The sequence below is a fragment of the Bombyx mori genome, chromosome 14, assembly GCF_030269925.1.
Source record: "Bombyx mori chromosome 14, ASM3026992v2".
Lineage (NCBI taxonomy): Eukaryota > Metazoa > Arthropoda > Insecta > Lepidoptera > Bombycidae > Bombyx > Bombyx mori.
The window spans coordinates 12252352-12274427 of record NC_085120.1 but is presented as its reverse complement, the minus strand read 5'-3'; the positions used below and the strand labels follow the sequence as shown (position 1 = coordinate 12274427).

General features: G+C 38.8%; 1 protein-coding gene across 4 annotated transcripts in view; it reads left to right on the top strand.

Annotated features, from left to right (window-relative positions):
• Positions 1-22076, top strand: part of LOC101743771 (rho GTPase-activating protein 6) — a 149305-nt gene that overhangs the window by 51553 nt on the left and 75676 nt on the right. For 2 of the 4 annotated variants that reach the window (XM_038015307.2, XM_062672196.1), the window contains exons 2-3: positions 834-1138; positions 17798-17910. In XM_038015307.2, coding sequence (XP_037871235.1) covers positions 1093-1138; positions 17798-17910 — 159 coding nt within the window. In that variant the 5' untranslated portion in view covers positions 834-1092. Of the gene's footprint in view, positions 1-833; positions 1139-16046; positions 17911-22076 lie in introns of those variants that run through there. The other 2 variants (XM_062672195.1, XM_012688396.4) reach the window with 2 other exon arrangements.

Sequence of the window (22076 nt, the reverse complement as noted above, 5' to 3'; positions counted from 1 at the left end):
TTTCTCGTCGGTTCTTCTAAGTGGGTCGCGATTCCGATCCGGTAGTAGGTTCTACGAAGCACTGCTCTTGCTAGGGCTAGTGTTAGCTAGTCCTTCCGGTTACGCTTCATGAGCTCACCTACGAAGCCGCGCGTAGTTGGAATATCCCCTTAGGCTGCCAGCGATTAGGTAGAGAATAATTGGCACTGTTATCAGGACATTTCCATAAACTATGGTAGCCAACGGCTTGGCTCTACTCCTGGCATTGCTGAAGTTCATGGGTGAGGGTAACCACTCACCATCAGGTAGGCCATATGCTCGTCTGCCTACATGGGCAATAATAATAAAAGTTCACGATTGCCTTCCACGGTGAAAGAATAACATCGTGTAATAAAAATCAAATCCGCAGAATTATAATTTGCGTAATCACTGGTGGTAGGACCTCTTGTGAGTCCGCGCGGGTAGGTACCATCGCTCTGCTTATTTCTATCGCGAAGCAGTAATGCGTTTCGGCTTGAAGGGTTGGACAGCCGTTGTAACTATACTGAGACCTTAGAACACATATCACAAGGTGGGTGACGGCATTTACGTTGTAGATGTCTATGGGCTCCGGTAACCACTCAATAACAGGGGGCTGTGAGCTCGTTCAACCATATATATTATGCAATAAAAAAAATTTAAAAAATCTATATTAAATTGAGACGTGTTCTTTTATCAAGATAACTAGTAGTCTCCTCAGTCTAGCTCATAAACTATATTATTGTGAAAAATTGTGTCGTTTCGCTGCTCGTGAAACAACCACAAGCCGACAGACATAATATGTAGTTTAATAAATTTTGTTTTTTTCATTTCAGATCTGTGGTCGGCGCGTTAGAGGCGACACGCAGCCTCACTACACACACGCTCTGTGACCGATGTGCTCTGTGTGATTTAATTTAATTAGTGCAAAGCAATTGTGAAAACAAGTCTTGTTTTTTTTTGTTTTTGGAATCATTACAATGTGCTAGTGCAGTGAAGTGTAATTATGTGAAGTTGCCGTTTAAGCGGGAAAGAGAGCGCTATATGTAGCGCTCTGTTCGTGTGAAAGCGACGGAGAATGAGTTTCTAGTCAGGATGGGTATACAAGTTGAGAACACTGTTGAATACAATAGTAGCGCATGTAAGTATAATGTCAGTTTAAAATGTTAGTATAAATTGTCAGCCTGTCAAACTGTCAATCGAGAATTTGTCTCGTTTGATCGATTTTTTTACAGTTACTGTGAACTTTTTCAATGTTCATTGGATACATTTTTTTTTTATAATCAAATAAATGACGGGCTTACCTCCTGATGGCAAGTGGTCAAGGTTGCCCGTGCAGTCAGTACATCAGTAGGTAATCATGGCAGAGTCACAGCTGAGCCCCTATAACTGCCAAATAAGTGTTTTAAACGTAAATAATTCGACGCTTGAAAGGCAAAAGTGACTAAGCGCCAATGCGTGAACTTTACAGTAGACTAATTTTTAAAGTTGAAATACCTGAAAACAAAATTTAATTTAACGAATCTAGCTGTAGTAGGATCTAGCTAGTAGCTGTAGGATTGAAATGATTTAAATAGACCTAGAAATATATTTTTTTTGCGCATCGAATATGGTTATTGCCTATCATTTATGTACAAATCAGTTATTGTCGCTTAGTCACGTTTGCCTTTCAAGCGTCGATGATTTATTAGTGTAATGAAGGAAAAAATGAATTAATACAATTGCAATCTTTTGAATGTAGTACTGAATTGAAATTTTGCCGTGTTGTAATACAATGCGAAAATATGTTTACTGTTTTTGTTTCTTTTAATTTTAAAACAAACGTTAACGAATCCGGATTCGGTGATTTCGTTAATTTGTGATCTGTTTAAAATAATTAAGTTGAATTAAATTACCGAGAAAAGCCTTTTACGAGCCAAAAAAAACATAAAAAGAACTTGAACGAACGTAAAAACTTTATAATAACCTAAAAATATTTTTAAAATGGCCGACAGAACAGTAAATCAAACGTTTCGCGCGAAAAAAATACAAACCGCATTACATACTGCTTTCATGGAACGTTATTCCTTGTTCGAAAGCACTTTGAAATTGATATCGTATCAAAATAATCCTTCCTTCTTTATACTTTTAAATCAAAAGATTTTAATATACGCACGTTTTGTTTTGTTATTTTTTTTTGTTATATTATGAACTTTTCTTTCAGATGTCGGTTTTATTTTTGATTTTATTCTTAAGAGAGACGAAACGAGTGCGACAGAATTGTTTTTATTAATTTATAAATGCGAAGAATACTTTTTTGATTTTTAATTCGGTCAAATCCACCTTTCTTAATTTTCAATATCATACGCATACATAATATATGAAAAGCAGATAGGTTTGTATTATTATGAAGGTCGGAGGAAAAGCCGGCCAGTGTCTCACAATGACACACTATAGAAATCCTTATACCTATTTTATTCTCACGCCACTTCTGTGCCACACATAATTTGTATGAGATTCTGTCTGTCTATCTGCCTATTTGTTCCGGCTAATCTCTTCATACCATACCAGATGAATAAATCGGATATAAAAAAATGTTCGTAACAGAAGATTCGCAAATAGCTCGATCCGTCACTACTTATGTATATACTGCGCGAGAATTTTTATAAAAAGCTTAGCAAATGTTCACAATTGACTTCCATGGTGAAGGAATAGCTTCGTGTAATAAAAATCATTACTGGTGGTAGGACCTCTTGTGAGTCCGTACGGGTAGGTAGCACTACCCTGCATATTTCTGCCGTGAAGCAGTAATGCGTTTCGGTTTGAAAGGCGGAGCAGCCGTTGTACTATACTGAGACTTTACAACTCATGTCTCAAGGTGGGTGGCGGCATTTACATTATAGATGTTTATGGGCCGTGAGCTCGTCAACCAATCCAAGCAATAAAAGAAAAAAAAGCTGTATTTCTTACTTTAGACACCAGGGAGCGTGGTTCTGTTTCAGTTGAAGGGGCGGTAGTCAACAACAGTAATACATTTTAAAAGAACAGCAAAATTTTATAAAGTACTAACTAGTTTATAAAGTACCCGTCCGCTTTGCTGGGCATTTAAAATTAACATTATTATTTCTCACCCCCACAAAGATTCTTATCATTAACGCCCCCGCAACTGGTGTAGGGAGTCCAACATTCATATAAATATTATCCTATCCATTAAGTACATGTATTTTCTACACGGATGCCAAGTTTGAAGTCAATCGGATGCATGGTTCAGTAGTTATAACGGAACATCCGTAAAAACCACTGTAGATTTATATATTAGTATAGATATAGCGAATAATAGCTTTGGGAACGACGACGTGGGGAAGGTCTTTCACAGAGCGGCTGTAATTTTTACTGGTGGTAGGACGCTTGTGAGTCCGCGCGGGTAGGTACCACCGCCCCGCCTATTTCTGCCGTGAAGCAGTAATGCGTTTCGGTTTGAAGGGTGGGGCAGCCGTTGTAACTATACTGAGATCTTAGAACTTATATCTCAAGGTGGGTGGCGCATTTACATCGTAGATGTCCCCAGTAACCACTTAACATCAGGTGGGCTGTGAGTTCGTCCACACATCTAAATTATAAAAAAAAAAAAAAATTGGTCGGTAGAACGACGGTCTCACGTCCGTCATTTCGGATCCTCCCGATTCACTAACGGTGCTTTTAGGTACCCCAAGCACGACCAAGGGCTCGGCGAGTAAATTAGCTCACTGAGTTTCTCGCGGGATCTTCTCAGTGGGTCGCGTTTCCGATTCTGCGAAGCACGGCTCTTGCTAGGGTTCGTGTTAGTAACAACGTCTTTGAGGGCTTCGAAGTTGATGGTGTTTAGGGTTCCCAGATACTATAACAACCTTGGTAAGAACGCGCCTCTCAGCAGACTAGTTGGGGAATTAAAAAGTATTCTCTGGACGTTTTTGCTGGCACTGCTGTTGACAGTTTTAGACGAGAAGTCTACAGTCTTGCTCAATGAGCTTTTTCAATTAAGTAATAGCGTATTTGGTAGTAAATGTATAATAATTGAAGGTCTTCATGTAATGTTATATATATTTTTTTTTGTTTTATTTATACAACGAATCGCTTTTTTTTTTTCAATGCATGCAGTCGGTACCTGTAATTGTGTTAGCATTTAGTGTGAAATCAATGTATATGATACCTGTAATTTTCTGTGCTGATGTATAACATGTTGGTACCCAATAAATACAATAAAATAAAATAAAAATAAACGTCAGGTTTGAGCCCCGCGAGCTCACCTACTAGTTCAGTGAATCTAGAATAACCCCTAGAGGTTACTAGAATAGGTAAAAAAAACCGACGACTTGAATGTTGTTGTTCGGAACTTGTACAGATGCAAGCTTATCTTGAAAATGTCTGAGCGAGATTCAGGCGTTTGTCAAATATCTTGTGTTCTGTGATGGCCACCCACCATAATAACGATGGTTCAGAAACGAAATATTATCGTTTTCAATTCGCACTCACTGACCTAAATAATTTGCAGCTTGGCTCCCTTATCGACCAAGTCAAACAAATACACACGAAGGTGAAATTGACTGAAAGTGACTAACTGATTGACTAATTAGACTGGGAGTCTGTTTTTTTGGGTCTTCGGTCCAAGGTTTTGTTGTTTTATCAGTACGCGATTATAGGTTTACGGCATTATGAACCTTGCACAGTGGCATCATGGTCCATCGATAATTGGCTAGTACAGATTTCCTTTAATCTCAAAATTGTTAAGCACATCTTTCAAGGGCAAGTACAATAAATATTTTTCGTAAATGAATTGTATTAAAAGTTATTTATTATGTACGCTGAGTTATGAGTGTACATCAATGAGACCTTCAAACAGTGACCATGACTTTTAGGGGTAATTTTTCGTTTGGGTCGTTGTTTGGGTGATGAACCAGGGTCGAGCGAGCATTATGACCGGTTACGATTATCAATAAATAATAGTTTAAAAAAACTAACAAAATTCGCTTTTATAGAAAATCCAACGAAAAAATTATTTTATTGTAAAAAAAGCGTGGGGTGCTGGTGTCAGTAGTTATAAAATTTTTATGAACAGATATGAGTATGCGGTACCGGTAATTTTAGCGGTAGGCAGCGGCTTGGCTCTGCCCTTGGCATTGCTGAAGTCCATGGGTGACGGTAACCACTCACCATCAGGTGGGCCGTATGCTCGTCTGCCTACAAAGGCAATAAAAAAAAAAGAGCCTTAACGCGTTCGTCGCGTTGGCGATATGCGGCACCATTTAAATAAAAACCACTTCTAATTATGTATTGATGTTAACATGGAAAGCCTCTGCTAGCTCAACGGTAGTTTGAGTATCGTCAGCTTCCACTATCACCTTTGATTTATCTTTCACCATCCTGTTTATTATAGTCGCCAAGCAGTAATGCAACTAAAGTCCTGTTTGAAGGATGAGACAGTCGTTTTGCATGAAAATTGGGACTAGAACCTCATGCCTCACTCATAGCAGGAAGCATTAACGATGTTACGTCTATGAGCTCCAGTAACCAGCAACAGACCGGTCATGAGGTCTATGACCTATTTAGATAGAAAACAAAGTTTGATTGATTGGTTTGCTTCTCAAGTTTTATTCTAAGCGAGCGAAGCCGCGTGCTTTTCTGTTTACAATATAATTGTTTCTTTGCTTCGTCCAGCGATTTTTCCAAAAAATATATTTTTATTCTAACTGTACGTTAACTATGATTAACAAAGTAATGATGTAGGATTTAAAGAATATTTAAATGCCTGCCTTTATTTCACCTATCAAAATGTTTGCACGTAAATATGTGTAAGGCTGTCGTTGCGAGTTTGTATATACAGGTACATGTTATTGCATCACTGGTTAAAAAGTTTGAGAGCCCCCGCCTTAGTTGATTGTTGTTGACAGTGTCATAGAAGTGTGACAGTTGACAGTCGAACGCCGCCATTGCGCTTAGAGCATAGACCTAGGAAAAAAAAAAAAAAAAAAAAAAAAAATAAAAATAAAAAAAAAAAAAAAAAAAAAAAAAAGGCGGGAACGTCAAAATAAATAGGCGCTTTTTTCAAGTTAATTTTAATTTATTTGGTTTTAGCCCTTTTTTACGACATTGTCTCTTAATTTTTCACTGTGTTAGAGTTTAAAATTATATTCCATAAGTGTGTTCCGTATTAATGGACGATGACGACAGGGGTGAGGGCTTCAGCTCCGCCCCTGTGTCCGCTCCCAAAATAATGGGAAAACGAAGATTGACCTCATCTGAATACGACGAAAGCCGCAAAATAAAAATGACTTTCATTAAAAATAAGCGCGGTCTTTTTAAAGACCACCATGCTCTTTATGAAGACCTTACAAAAAAAGAATACCCAGTGCTTCTTCAGTCAAGCCTCTCGCAACCAAATAACAGAGTCCCAATGGATCTGTTAAGAATAAACAAATCTTTAAAAAATGTTCAAGGGGTACAGTATGTCAAAGCTGCTGGAAACTTTTTTGCTAAAGTTTACTTTGGCTGTGCTCGGGATGCCAACGCTTTTTTATTAGATCTAAGCTTTATGGAGTTAAACAATTGGACAGCAAAAATACCTTACGATAGCATTGAGAGTCAAGGAATTATTCGAGCTCCTGTGGAATTAGATGAAGAATCTCTTTTAGTAAATTTAAAAGCTTCATGCACAATACTCGGAGTAAAAAATTTTTCAAAAAACAAGAGAATGGAAGTGACAAGCCACTGCAAACTGTGCTGGTTACATTTTTGGCGTCTAGCCATCCTGATCACGTCACATACGAGCATATTTGGATGCCTGTTTCGGATTATATTAGACCTGTGTTACAGTGCTTCAAATGCTACAAATTCGGACATGGAAGTGGTGCCTGTAAAGCCACTCAAGTTTGCTCTATTTGTTCAGGCAATCATTTTTATAAGGAGTGCAGCACTCCCAACATCTTCAAGTGCTCCAACTGCAGTGGACCACATTCTGCAGTTTCTTACTCTTGCTCAGTAAAGGCAGCCAAGGTTGCTGAAGTTAAAAATAAGATCATCGGCAAGCAAACATCATATGCAGCCATACTAAAGACTCCTGTTATTAAGAACCCCGTGACCTCTTCTGACATACCTATATCTGCGAAGACCCCTCAAGGTAGGGCTTTAATTTCAGACATTATAAATTCAGAAATTGTCATCAGAACCATTACAAAAACTTTAATAGAATTGTTAAAGAAAAAGGATTCTAAATCCCCTTCTGGACCTATATCTACTCAATTAATTAAAGAAATGCTAGTAATGAATTTTACATCATAAATTATGGATAGTTCTACTCAATCTTATATGCATAATTCTGTTGGTCAGTTTAATATCATTCATTGGAACTCTAGAAGTTTATTTCCTAAATTAGATCAACTTAAAGATTTCCTCAGTAAACTTGACAAGTGTGTTGATATGATTTTATTCAATGAAACCTGGTTAACTTCACATAAAATCATCAAATTACCTGGATTTAATGTTATGAGAAGAGATTCCAACCACCCACATGGTGGGGTTGCTATTGCATTACGCTCTAAGTATAAATTTAAAATAATAGACACAATTTCTCAATATCATTTTCAAAATATTTTAATTACAGTTTACATTAATAATTTTTCTTTTGACATTCTATGTGTTTACATTCCTCCATCACCAAATGGTAAGTTCACTATTAATTTATTGAAAGATTCATGTTCTAAATTTGTTTCAAATAATTATTTAATAATTGGTGACTTCAATGCACATCATGCTTCCTGGAGTTCAAGAGTCAATGATAGAAGAGGTAAAGCCCTTCATGATTATGTGGAAAGTTCTGAGTTAGTTTGTTTAAATGATGACACAATCACAACCTTTGCTCCATTTGGTCAACAAGGAAATGTATTGGATCTAGTATTCGCTTCCCCTGCTCTTAGCTCTAGTTGCACAGTTTCTGTCCTTGATGATTTGCTCAGTAGTAATCATTTCCCACTACTTATTGAAGTCTTTAACGATGCTTTTCTTCCTTCCCATCCTTCCTTTGGCCCGACCACCTCTTCAATAAATCAAGTTGATACACTAGATAATACCTCTTTAGCTAATATAAATTTTAATAAGATTGACTGGTCAAAATTTAATAACTTATGTGAAAGTGAGTTTTCTAGTTTTAGCTTCGCTGATAACCCTCTTGAAAATTATAATATGTTTTTGAGTATTTTACATGACATATTAATGACTTTTGACAAAAAGTGTTACTCACATAAAAAACGGAATTGTTCCAAAGCTGTTCCTTGGTGGAATGCTGATTCTGACCGCGTAGTTTTACAAGCCAAAGTTGCTTTATTATCGTACAAGCATTATCCAAATATGGAAAACTATATTATTTTCAAAAAGCTGGACGCTTTGAAGAAAAGAACTTTATATGAAATAAAACGTTCAAGCTGGATGAATCTTTGCTCATCATTCAATCGATTGACTTCGAGTAAAATTATCTGGGATCACATTCGTAGATTTAAACACGCTAAACTCAATCATATTTCTTCGTCTTCAAGTTTTTTTCAAAATCCCGCTAATGCATCTTTGTTTTTGGACTCGATAACTGGTTCTGAGAATGAAATTTCTGAATCTAAGTTACAAGATTTTTTTAACAGCCACGGAAAACCGGAGGCTCAATGGATGGTAGATCCATTCTCTATGGGCGAATTTGCGACTGCGTTAGAAAATAAAAAGGAAACCTCCCCTGGTCCTGATTTCATCCCTTATAAAGTAATCAAAAATCTTCCCCAGTATGCTAAGGAAATTTTATGGCAAATATTTAATGATCTTTGGCAAAACAACTGTATTCCTTCGAATTGGAAAACTCAACATGTAGTACCGATTTTAAAGCTTTACAAGGATCCCAACTGTATCAATTCTCACAGACCCATTTCATTAACTTCTTGTTTTTCGAAAATTTTCGAAACTATGTTAAAAAACAGGTTAGAGTGGTTTACTGAAAATAACAACTTAATACCAAGTACTCAATACGGATTTCGTAAAGGTAAAAGTACGATAGATAACTTAAGCTATTTGATTGGCGATATTAAAAATAACTTCCATAATAATCAATTTACATTAGCGGTATTTTTAGATATTAAAGGGGCTTTTGATAATATAGATCATTCCTACCTTATTGAAAGTCTACATTCTTTAGGCTTTCCAGGACATGTTCTGTTCTGGCTGTACAATTTTCTGAACAAGCGCTCTATGTTTTTGAAAATTAAATCTAGTTTATTTGGTCCTAAAATTTCTACTAAAGGTACTCCTCAAGGTTGCGTTTTATCACCTCTCATATTCATACTTAGTTTAGTACGTTTCATAAAGAAAATTCCAAATACTGTTAAACATTTATTTTTTGCTGACGATCTTGTTCTCTATGTAAACTGTAATGATATTAAAAGTGGTGAATCGGTTATGAATAGTTTTTTGCGTAATATTTACGATTTACTTACTAATTCCCTAAAGCTTGAGGTCAATATTTCCAAAAGTTCTGCAATTTTATTTTCCCAAAATGGATTGCATTACCCTAAAGTTTTATACAATTATGATATTATTCCTGCTCAATCTTTCGTAAAATATGTTGGTCTTTCTCTAGATTTTGATCTTTCGTGGAAAACTCATATTGATGTTATTTGTAAAAGAGCTGAATTAGGTTTGAATATATTAAAATCGCTAACTGGAGTAAAATGGGGAGCTGATCCCAAAGTTTTAAAAACTATTTACATTGCAACAATCCGAAGCCATTTCGATTATGGCAGTATGTTCTTTTCGGACGCGAATTTTTCTATTCTTAGGAAATTAGATATTGTGCAAAATAGAGCATTACGAATAATTACTGGTGCTATGATGTCGTCTCCAATTAATTCCTTGGAAGTTGAGGCTGGTATTGTTCCTCTATACATACGAAGAAGTTTTATAATAGATAATTATTGCCTTAAGCTTATTAGCCGTGATAATCAAGTAACTTACAGGTATTTGAAGTATGCAAATATTCCAAATTATAATTTAATTCCGCTTCCTAATTCTTCATCCATATCCAGTGCCATAACGTACTTGAATTTTGAATTTCAGGATGTGGTATTTTGGTCTACCCTATTGTTTCGAATATAACTTTCATGACATGTTGAGAGATGTGGCTATTGATCTAATCAAGTTTAAATCTAAAAATGATTTTCTGGAGTTCCTTGAAGATAAGACTGATTTTGTTAAAGTGTATACAGATGGCTCTAAAACTAAAGATAGAACTAGTTTTGCATTTTTTGATTCGTCCATGAACATAGGATCAGTTTATAAATGTAGCAATTTTTTCTCTGTTTTTTCGGCTGAAGTACTAGGCATTATATATGCTTTAGAGCACATTCGAGTAAATTACTCTGCAGGGGACAAAATTTTAATTCTATCTGATTCAATGAGCGCCTTGCAAGCTCTTAAAAATAAATGTATTAGTGCATCTGTAAATTATTTAATTTATAAGTTAAGAAGTTGTTTGAGTTTTTTGTATTTCAGAAATATATTTGTTGAATTTTGTTGGGTGCCAGGTCACTCTGGTATTGTGGGTAATGAATTTGTTGATAAATTAGCGAAATCTACAAAAGATATAAATATTTCCGATTTTAAAGTTCCGTACTCAGATTTAGTTTATTCAATTAAACAAAATATGATGAAACGTTGGTATAATTACTTGTCTAAGTCCAGAGAAACGAAAGGTAAATGGTTAGCTGAAATAGTCCCAGTACCTAGTACTAAATCTTGGTTTGATAATTTTAGATTCTTCCCGGGAAGAGCCTTTATATCGATTATTTGTAGATTACGTATAGGCCACGGCCATTTTCCTGCGCATCTTTTTAGATTAAAGTTAAGTGAATCAGCTGCATGTACTTATTGTAACTCTGGCATGTGTGATCTAGATCATATTTTTTTTAATTGTCCTGAATTCAATCAACAGAGATTATTGTTTAATGCATTATGTAAAGACACAGGCTTAAAATCTATTCCTAATTCTATTCAAGGTATTTTAAAGCTTCCACAACTATTCTCAATAGTGTATAATTTTGTACTTCACACTATAGGACGACTATGAATGTATAATTCATGAATGTATCATAGGTCTCCTGCTTATGTGCAAGTTTAATTATTTTTTTATAACGACTCATGTTCTTTTTTGTTGTTTGTTGAAAGAAAACTTGTATTTTTTTATAGTAAGTTCTTGCAATTCATTTTGTCATTAATTTGTTGTTTTCAATCATTTGTAATTGTTTCTTGGTTTGGTTTGTTTCTTTTATTTGTGTTTTTATTGTAAGTTCTAGTTCATGTTCTATTTTTTTTGTAAAATTAGCTTAAGCTGATGGCCGTGTTGCCAATGCTTTCAATAAATTAAAAAAAAAAAAAAAAAAAGCATAGACCTAGCTTAGAGTTTTTGAAACGCATTGTCACAAACTTTGTAACAACAGAGCCACGGATGTTTTTATTGTTTAAATGGGATAACTTGGTGTCTAGTTGTCGCTGGAGCCCATAGACATCAACAACGTATATGACATTAATCAACTTGATATATGGGCTTTAAGTCTTAGTTTTACAGTACAGCGGCTTTTACGGCTGCAACGTTTGCCGATAGAGGCGCTATTCCAACTACATACTAATTAAAGTTAACTTTTACGCGATCGAGAAGTTAAAAAACTCGCGATAAACACACAGAACTCATAACGTGGGCAAGGGGTTCTAATGCATAAAATGAATAATTCATATGAATGGCTTGTGTCGCCATCTACCGGGAGACAATAAATTAAATACTGGTTTTAAATCTTAAATTCGAACGTTAAAATTAAAAGATTTTGGCAAAGCACCAAGCTTCTTAGTTTAGTCGAGTATCGCTAGATGGCGTTAGCGGTTAATGCAAAACAAGCCCAGCTATTTTGTTTACCTTCGTAAGTTTATTTTTAAAACAGAGCATTTATAAGTAGCCTAGGAAGTAATGTAGAGAGCTCTCGTAGAAAAAACTAAGCGCCTCCGCCATCCAACCGATACACAAACGACATTAAACTTTTCCATCAGCGAAACCGTTTGAATTTTCACCGTGGGAAAGTTCCAAGTCGATCATTCTTTTTCTAGATAATGGCTTTTAGAGTGGGTGAATTTATTTACGGTCGCCCGAAGACGTATCGTATTTAAAATATTATGACATTAATTAAGAATCGTCGAAGAAACATTAACGTGTTGATTTACGTGTCTCGTTTTTGTTACTTCGAATTTTTATTGAGACTAACGTTGTTGCTTGCGAGAGCCGTCCAAATGCCGGGATATTTTCTGATACATTAGTACTGTTGGTATAGTAGTAGCGTCTATTTGGTATATAGTACAGTCTCGAATGGTGAATTTCTTCGGACACGTTTCGCGACGAGATGGCTGGTCCATAGAACGCCTCGTTGTACAGGGAAGCGTTGATGGTACAAGACCGCGCGGGAGGCCACCAATGCGGTGGACCGACCAAATTAAAACTGCAGTGGGAGGTCCCCTAAATGAGTGCAGTAGAATGGCCTCAAGCAGGGAGAGATGGCGCGACATCATGAGACGGATCAAGTCTGCCCCTTCCAACACTACATGAAGATCACGACCACTCTGTCAAGAGTGACACGACTGAGAAGAAGAAGAAGAGTACTGTTGGAAAGTCTCTATTAGTTACAGGGCCAAAGCATAACTGAAGCTCACCGATAGTGAGGTTATTAATTATCATTCTTTATTGTACACACAGTTAATAAAATTTAATAATTGTGAAAAGTTATAAAATGGCGAGCTTAACTCAACAATTGAGTTATCTACCAGCTAACCGTTTTTAAAGAGGGTGACCTTTACATAGGTGGGTAAAAAATTACAATCTAATCAATTTACTTATTGATGCAGTACACAATAACAATAATAGTAACAATAATAAATAAAAACACTAATACATAATATATCAGACTATTATATACATACACAATTACACACATAAATAACATAAACATATACATACACGTACAAATATAATGAAATACATAAAATAAATACAAATAAGTAACTATTTCATTAACGGCTTAACCTCACCTCCCGCCATCGGATCAGTCTTCATCCATATTATCTGGAACCGCTGCGTTCATCGACAGTGCGTTTCTAAAGATCTTTTTTGCCACGTACCATCCGGCTTTGGAATGAGCTCCCCTCCACAGTGTTTTTCGAGCGCTATGACATGACCTTAACGAGGCTTGCGGAGAGTACTTAACGGTAGGCAGCGGCTCTGGCTCTGCCCCTGGCATTGCTGACGTGCATGAGCGACGGTGACCACTTACCACCAGGTGGGCCGTATGCTCGTCTGTCTACAAAGACAAAAAAAAATAATTATGTTAATCGAAAGATAAGTATAGGCACTCCACTTACTGTAGTAGTATTTATGTTCGTAACTTTTTCGTTGTGATGTCTGTTCTGCTATGGAATGCGCTTCCTCTCAAGATGAGGAGGACTATTTACTAACCGTTGTGCTGTCAAGTTAAGGGTTCGGCGAATGCTGTTGGAAAAGTTAGCGGAATCGTCATTAACTTATTAAGATGAAGTTATTTGTTAAGTTAATTTATTAATATAATCCTTTTAATACTGTATAAGCCATTATATGTATATTTATATGTATATGTTTCGGTTTGAAGAGCGGGGCAGCCGTTGTAACTATACTAAGACCTTAGAACTTATATCTCATGGTGGGTGGCGCATTTGCGTTGCAGATGTCTATGGGTTCCAGTAACCACTTAACACCAGGTGGGCTGTGAGCTCGTCCACCCATCTAAGCAATAAAAAAAATGTTTTTTTTTGTGTACGTATTTATAATTTAATATAAATTTCATTGCACCTACCACTATTCACTCTGGACTGACTACCTTTGATTGACTGGCAGAGAATGCCTTAGGCATTAAGTGCGCCAATGTAAGTTTTACATGAACTGTAATAAATAAATAATACTTAACTTACATCCAATAGAATCCCTCAATTAATTGATATGCATCTTCTTCAATGTAGGCGATTATTCAAAACGGCTGAGGACTGGTGATTTCACTGGTCCCTAAATAGATAACTAGTTGTAAAACATTTTTTTGTTTCCCTCGAACGCAGCCAAGAGTTGTTGATGTGGCCTGGCAGATGTGGAGTGAACGCTACTGCCTACTGTCTACTGACAATAGACATCATTCAATACTAGGGGTACAGCGAAACAGTTCCCTATTTATGGATCAAACTAAATATTTACTGGTGGTAGGGCATCTTGCGAGTCCGCACGGGTAGGTACCACCCTGCCCATTTCTGCCGTGAAGCCGTAATGCGTTTCGGTATGAAAGGTGGGGCAGCCGTTGTAACTATATTGAGACCTTAGAAATTACATCTCAACCTCACCTATATAAACAATGAATAAGTAAAAAATTAGAATGAATTATCCGTTATTGTAATTGTAGCCAGTTTTCGACTCCTTTCACACTATCCATATCGATATGATATTATACATATATATTTTATTGAAATAACTAGTTTTTGCCCGCGACTTCGTCCATGTGGAATAGTTACTTTGGCGTATATCTACATATAACGTAAGCTCTCAAAAGGGGAAAATACCCCGATTTTGAAACATTCTTTATTGGTGCTCCGCTTGGTCTAATTGGTCCTATGGGTCTTAGCGTGATGTTCTGTAGCCTATAGCCTTCCTCAATAAATTAGCTATCTGACACTGAAAGAACTTTTCAAATCGTACCAGTAGTTCTTGAGATTAGCGCGTTCAAACAAACAAACAAACTCTTCAGCTTTATAATATTAAATATAGATGAGCTTTTAGCACTATAAAATAGTTTCATTAAATTAAAGTCTAAAAGTTTTAGCGCGATTTTCAGTAGAACAAAACAAACACAATACTACAGTTTGAGTTGTGTCACATATCTATAGTACCTTTAACGTTGGACGCATTACTGCTTCGCGAGAGATACAGGTCGGAACGTTGTACATACTGGCTCGCAACCCTATGCCCAAAAGTTCGTTAACTCGTGCTAAGTATGTTTTAGACAAATTGGTACCTCGCGTGTGATTGGAGACGGCACAATCACATCCTTCGCAATGAGTATACGGGGCGTTTAACCAATAATAATAATCGATCCACTAACGGTGCTTTTAGGTACCTCAAGCACCGGTCATCGTTCTCGTCGAACCCGTCGCTTGCGACGAAGGGCTCGACGAGTAAATTAACCCTCAGACACAGCCCACTTAGTTTCTCGCCGGATTTTCTCAGTGGGTCGCGTTTCCGATCCGGTGGTAGATTCTGCGAAGCACGGCTCTTGCTAGGGCTCGTGTTAGCAACGTCATCAGGTTTGAGCCCCGTGAACTCACCTACTAGTTAAGGCGATGCTGTTATAGCGTCTTAAGGCTATCAGCTTAGGTAGGAAAAAAAAACCCAATAATGCCCGTTTGTTATGACATGAGGTTATTCTTTTATTGCAGGGCTTGTTCGTAACTTGTTAGGTTCATAATTATTTATTGTCACTTGACCCAAGATCGACCCCGGAGGTAAATATTTTAGGTTAACGTTGATTGAGCTTTCGCTTATCGAGCTATTAAGTTTAAAGCTTCGAATACCGATTATGTACTTTACTAAACAGAGATTTACATTTGACATTTCCACTACATAATTGAGAACGTTTCAATGAGATAACAAATCTATTAAGACACTTCGAATGTATTTATTGGATTAATAGGAAAGAGGGTGCCTACTTATTGTTAACGGGAGGGGAGGTTAAATGGAATATAAAAAGTAGATTGTGTAGAGTAGGGTATAGCGATTACTTGTTCTTTTGCACAAGAATATGGTGGAAGGTTCTAAGTTATCATTATCTGTACGGTGAGAGAATCTGGGCTGAAAGAATGCAGGACGAACCCTGACCATCGTCACTTGAGTACGACAGGTCCTGTCGCCGCCACCGCCATAGGTCAAGGAAGAGAAGTACACAGGGCGGCGGCTCGAGGCGCGGACGGCGGGGCGGCACGTGGGCGGCGCGGTTTGTGTACGGGCGGGCGGCGGCAGTCCCGCGCGCACTCGCCGCGAGCGCCGGTCTGCACGCCTCGGATCCAGTTCACGGCCGCTCTATTACCGGACCGCTATTTCGGCGCATAATACACCGCACGGTGCGGAGCGGCGATCAGTTTCGCGCGGGCAGGTGCGCCGGCCGAGGTCGGGAGATGCCGCTCGAGCCCGCCTGACCCCGTGCGGCCATGGAGCGCCGCCGCCGGCCCGACTCCGACCCCATGACGAAGGTCGTGCGTCGACGCGAGAAGCCGCGCGAACGCTGGCTCCTCACGCGCAAGACATGGAAGTACATGTCCGACGCCGGCCGCCGGCTCGTCCCGGACGGCGCACAGAACCGCCCCGAAGACGTCGGTCGCATCGAAGCCTACTTCCAGGAAGTGTGCGCGAAGGAGCCCCGCTTTGTACTTCGCCGTAAGAGTTCGTACCCGGCGGCACTGCCCAAGCCTCGTCGCAAGGCGCGGCCCCGCGGCGGCTCGGTCCGGGCGCGCTCGCCCTCCGACGACGCGCCGCCGCGACCCACGGATCTCTTCGTCGGCCACATCTCCGGCGGTCGCTTCGATATAGCCAAACTTCGCAAGAACTTTTTCGCCGCTCCGCCCCCCTCGGCCTCCTCTGCCGGGTTCAACTCGAGGGGTCCGCATGACGTGCACTTCGATCTTCGATCTCCGCCCGTCATAGAGGAAGAAACGAGCCTTGTCGATCTGTTGAGAAAATACCTGAAGCTTGAGGAAGAATCCTCTGCGCAAACAAAGATTTCTGAGACGGAAGAGCTTATACGTGCGTTACGTGAATATTTGAAGCGGAACGCGGAGCGTGCCCCTTCGGACGCGGATGGCGACCCCGCCCAGCGCCATCTGCTCGACAGTCTGAGCAGGCATTACATTCGTTCTCCGAATCGAGACGTGGTAGTTCAGGATCTATTAGCCGATAGAAATTTGTTAAAAAGACTATATCATGATCTTCGTAAAACTAAGCCATATCGCGGCGCTAGGAGTGGAGGTAGCGGTGGTGGCGGAAGTGGTGGAGGCTATTCGCCTGGAGTTTACGGTTCGTGCACCAGCTCTAGGTGTGCTCTGCGTCCTCGATCATTGGGTGGAACTCTTATTAAAAACGGCGAAGGTGGGCGCTCCCCGCCGATGTCACCGCCGCCCCTCATTGAAGTGTTTCAAGAGTCGTTTGAGGATAAATTTGTAAATCGAGCGGTCCAGACTCTTCCGATTCCAGAAGACGTGTTATCTGAGCTCGAAAGAGTGTATCGAGAGAAGTTGGAAGCGGCGACCGCGCCGACCAGTCCAACGAGCCCTCCGCCGGAGCGCAAGCCGGGACGTCGCCGCTCCAGCATCGATCACGACGACGTCTCCCAGTCGGTCAGCGACACCATTAAACGATACTTAAGGATGGCACGAAAGAAAAGCGTTGACTCTGAGAAAGTGGATCGCTTCAAGCGAATCAATTACGATAAGAACTTGCGGAATATCAAGCCCCGCATGCCCGGGGAGGTAGACGACGACGGCCCCCACAAGGGCTGTCAGACTGAAGAAGGGTGGATTCTGACGTACAGAGACTTGCAGTTCGCATCGGTGGCGTCGACTCCGACGTCGCCACCTTCCCCGGCCTCACCGTCACTGTCGCACTCGTTTCTGTCGACGCTGTTGGGCCGAAGTGCTCCAGCGGTCGCTCCGCCCGCAGGTGGCATGCAGAAGTCGCGGTCCTCGAGCAGCGTGGTGCAGAGCGTCAGCAAGCGGCTATGGCGGACGCGCAGTCGAAGCTCCAGCCGCGCCTCCTGCACCTGGTCTCCTCAGGTCAGTCGCATTGTATTCTAGCTTGTTGTGTTGACCTTAAGCTTACTTTCGGATTAACTTATAAAAATAGAGTCACGATTGAGAACATATATTTTATTTATTTATTTATTTCTTAGATGGGTGGACGAGCTCACAGCCTACCTGGTGTTAAGTGGTTACGTGGTTACTGGAGCCCATAGACATCCACAACGTAAATGCGCCACCCACCTAGAGATACAAGTTCTAAGGTCTCAAATATAGTTACAACGGCTGTCCCACCCTTCAAACCGTAACGCATTACTGTTTCACGGCAGAAATAGGCAGAGTGGTGGTACCCACCCGTGCGGATTCACAAGAGGTCCTACCACCAGTAATTACGCAAATTATTATTTTGCGGTTTTCATTTTTAGTACACGATGTTATTCCTTCACCGTGGAAATCAATCGTGAACATTTGGTAAGTACGTATTTCATTAGAAAAATTGGTACCCGCCTGAGATTCGAACACCGGTGCATCGCTCAACACGAATGCATCGGACGTCTTATCCGTTAGGCCGCGACGACTTTCTTATTAGAACATTTCATTCTTAACATTATCAATCACAATGTGGCGCTCTCTATCAGTCAGCACCAAGTAACAATGTTGTCGTTGCAATTATAAGCAGCCTCGTGTCATGATGTGTGACTCCTCAAATAGAAACGACCTTCAGTTCAGACGCGGTGCTTCAACGCGCCCGTGAGCTGCATACCACATTACTTCTCTAAGAAATTGGCGAATAATTTCTGTAGCGGACATTAATCGTTCTTCCAACGGTCTCCATGAGGGATAGCCGTCGGAGTGGACGCGAGAGCTACGATTCGCTTTCACCGGCTACATTTTAATCGCATTTAGCTTGTACGTTTGGAAATTTTGGACTGAAACTAACAGTTCCAATGGCGTTGTAAAAGCAACTAACATTGCGCGCGATTATGCTATTTTAATGATCGTTGTTATGCTTGTGCAATGCGACAGATAGTAACTGTACACTTGAAAGCAATTTACCGTCGTCAATTTAGTAAATTATTGTTGCTCAGCAAAAAAACATGTTTTCTTTTTGTAGGTAAACAAAAATGTTATAATTTTTTACAATCTTTATGGTTCTTCATATTAATGATTTACATCTAATGAATGTACTATGGCACTGAGATACAGAACTCATGTCTCAAGGTGGTTAGCGACGTTCACGTGGGATTACCTATGGGTCCCAGATAATCAACTAAAAACCAACAGGCTCTAGTCTCCCTATTTAAAGCAATGAATACGCAATTTTAATCTAATTTAAATTGTTGTTTAACTTCATTGGAATAATGGCTAAAATTATAGTGCGTGATTGTTTAGAATCAGAAATATATAGGACGGCAGTACCATCGTCCGTAAGCTAATAACACCTGTTAAGATGCTGTAATAAACAATGAAGATCACTGTTCATTCTTGCTACCTAGAACCGAGGCAACCATACTGCACTCTGAGGGTTAATTTTTCTGCTATGTACCATCCAGAACGACCTTTCTCTAAGCGTTATTAACTTACTTGTCTTTTTTCAAATAAAACGTTCCACTTTTCACGAGGTAGCTATATAAATCTACTTAGACTGGCCATAAATACTGTTACAATTAAAAATAAACAAAATATTACATTTGAATTTGGAATCTGTCATTTTTATATTATGATTGCTCATTGAGTTTTCTCATTTTGGCGCCAATACATTGTACAATATTTTGCGATATTAAAATGGAGTGGGGTGATAAAGAGAACCGAATCGCTGTGATTGCATTAAACAAAGTAGGTATGGAGCCAAATGCAATTTTTAAAACTCTCTCTTTCTAAATTTTTATATATTTTAAATATAGATACAGACAAGACGAAACACAAAAATAAATGTCACGTTATGTATTTCGCATTCATTATAATTAAATTATTCTTAACACATTAACATATTCACGATTATTTTCCTCTCGAAGTTTCCAGCGACTTGTCAGGCCATCTTAATTTTAATAATGACAGTATTGAAACTAAAAAGCAGAGGAGTCCATTAATTCAAGTCGCGCATTGTTTGTCATTTACTAATTGATACGCTTTTCATCTCGACCGAGTATTAATTGTAACAGAATATCTTGAACCGAGATTATTTCGGCCCACACCGAGCACCCACTTGCACATAAGCAGCAACGTAGGCGTACACATACCTACATATCTGAGACAAAACACATATTTTAATACTAGCTTTTGCCCGCGACTTCGTCCGCGTGGAATAGTTCGCAAATAATGCTTTATTTTCGAACAAATTTTGTTAGCATAAAAGTGAGGCAACCTTAACATATAGACGTATACTGTCTTATTTTAGCGAAACTTTAACCGTTTCTGCAGTGCACGCAGCGGAAGCTCTCAAAAGGGAAAAAAACCCGATTTTGAAAGATTCTTTATTAGTGCTCCGCATTGTGAACAGTGGTGGATTTTCACTAGGGTCAGTCGGGGCAAGTGCGCAGGGTGGCAGTTTTTTTGGGCGGCAATTTTTTTGTAATATATAACACATGATAAAGTTTCCGCAATAAATTAGTTATTTCAATTAATTTAAGTATTTAAATTAATATTTCATTTAAGTAGCTTTACCTATATAATTATGATTTTTATTCATTTTTTTAGAAATAATTAGATTAGTCATTGTTGTTAGTTGTGTCATTATCTGTTTTTTATCAAGAACTAAACTTTTAATTTGGAAACATAAAATATATAAACTATAAGTTTAGGTAAGATTCCAGTATTGGGGCGGATTTTTTTCCGGTGCCCACGAGCGGCATTAAGTTTAAATCCGGCCCTGATTGTGAACCACTGCCTCGGCCTTCAAGCCCAAGATCTGATACCTAATCATGCCGGCTATAATTTTAAACGAGCGCTTTCATTTAGCTTCATCTCGAAAAATATCGTATAATATGTAGCAATGTCCTATAAGATAACCCTGCCTAATACAGTCCAAACTTAATATAACGAACCTCAATATAACGACGTCCTCGATTCAACAAATTCTTCGTAATCCCCTTGAATTGTCCATAAGAGTTAGTGTAAAATATACCTTTACATTGCGAAGATATCTTGCGAACAACCTCTTTATAACGAATTTTTACTTATTAACAAAGTGTAAATACCTCTAATTAACGAATTTTGTCAACCCAAAATCTTTATATAACGTTCCCACCGATATGACCCTTAATCCCATAGTATGTGAATCATCTTGACAGGTTTGAGAAAAATTGTTACCTGCCTAATTGTTTCTAAATAGAAAAGACATACAGTAATTTGATAAAAGTGTGTTATCATCAAGATGAGTACGTAATGGTAGATCAACCTAATCTTAATATAACAAACCTCGATTTACCGAATTACTTGATATAACGAATATTTACTAGTTCCCTTCCGATTTGTTAGATTGAGGTTGCCTTGAATTTCATCTATCCGAGATGATCTTTTACCATAACACCGCTACGGGAGTAAGCTTCATCGCTACCCGAAACCGCAGGAGTTTCACATTGTCACTGGTTGATTCACACCGCCTCATTGTACCATGGATATTCCTTGTGTAACGACGATCAGTTATCATCAAGACAGCTCTATGTTACTTGATTTATCCTCCTCCTCCGTGCGCTGTGTTCCTTAGTGCTGAGGATCGTGACCTTTACGGAATTCATACGTAAAGGTTTTCTTGGGAAAATTGCTAGTGGTGGGTTCCCGCGTCCTTCCACAGAACTTGAACTTGATTTATAAAGGCTATAAAATCTGTAAAACTGCCAATGAAATACTAAAGCTATCGCAATGATTATAGCGATTGATAGATGTCGTGATATAGAGAGGTAAATAGATATAAGTCAACACAACGAAATCGCATTAAAAAGTGTTCTATTATCATAATTTAAAGTTATCGTCGTTAAAGCTATTTAAATACAAAAATAAGTCTATAGCCCGAGTTTTAGTGAGCCATGTTATAATTATCCTTGAAAATTAACTGTCTCCTATCTTTTTGCACAACAAAAATATACAGGACATTCTCTGAAGCATAGTGTTGTAACGACGAATTCTTCTCTTCTTTTTCTCCACCTTATCCCACTAGGTGGGGTCGGCACAGCTAATTTTTCTCTTCCATTCTCTTCTATCAG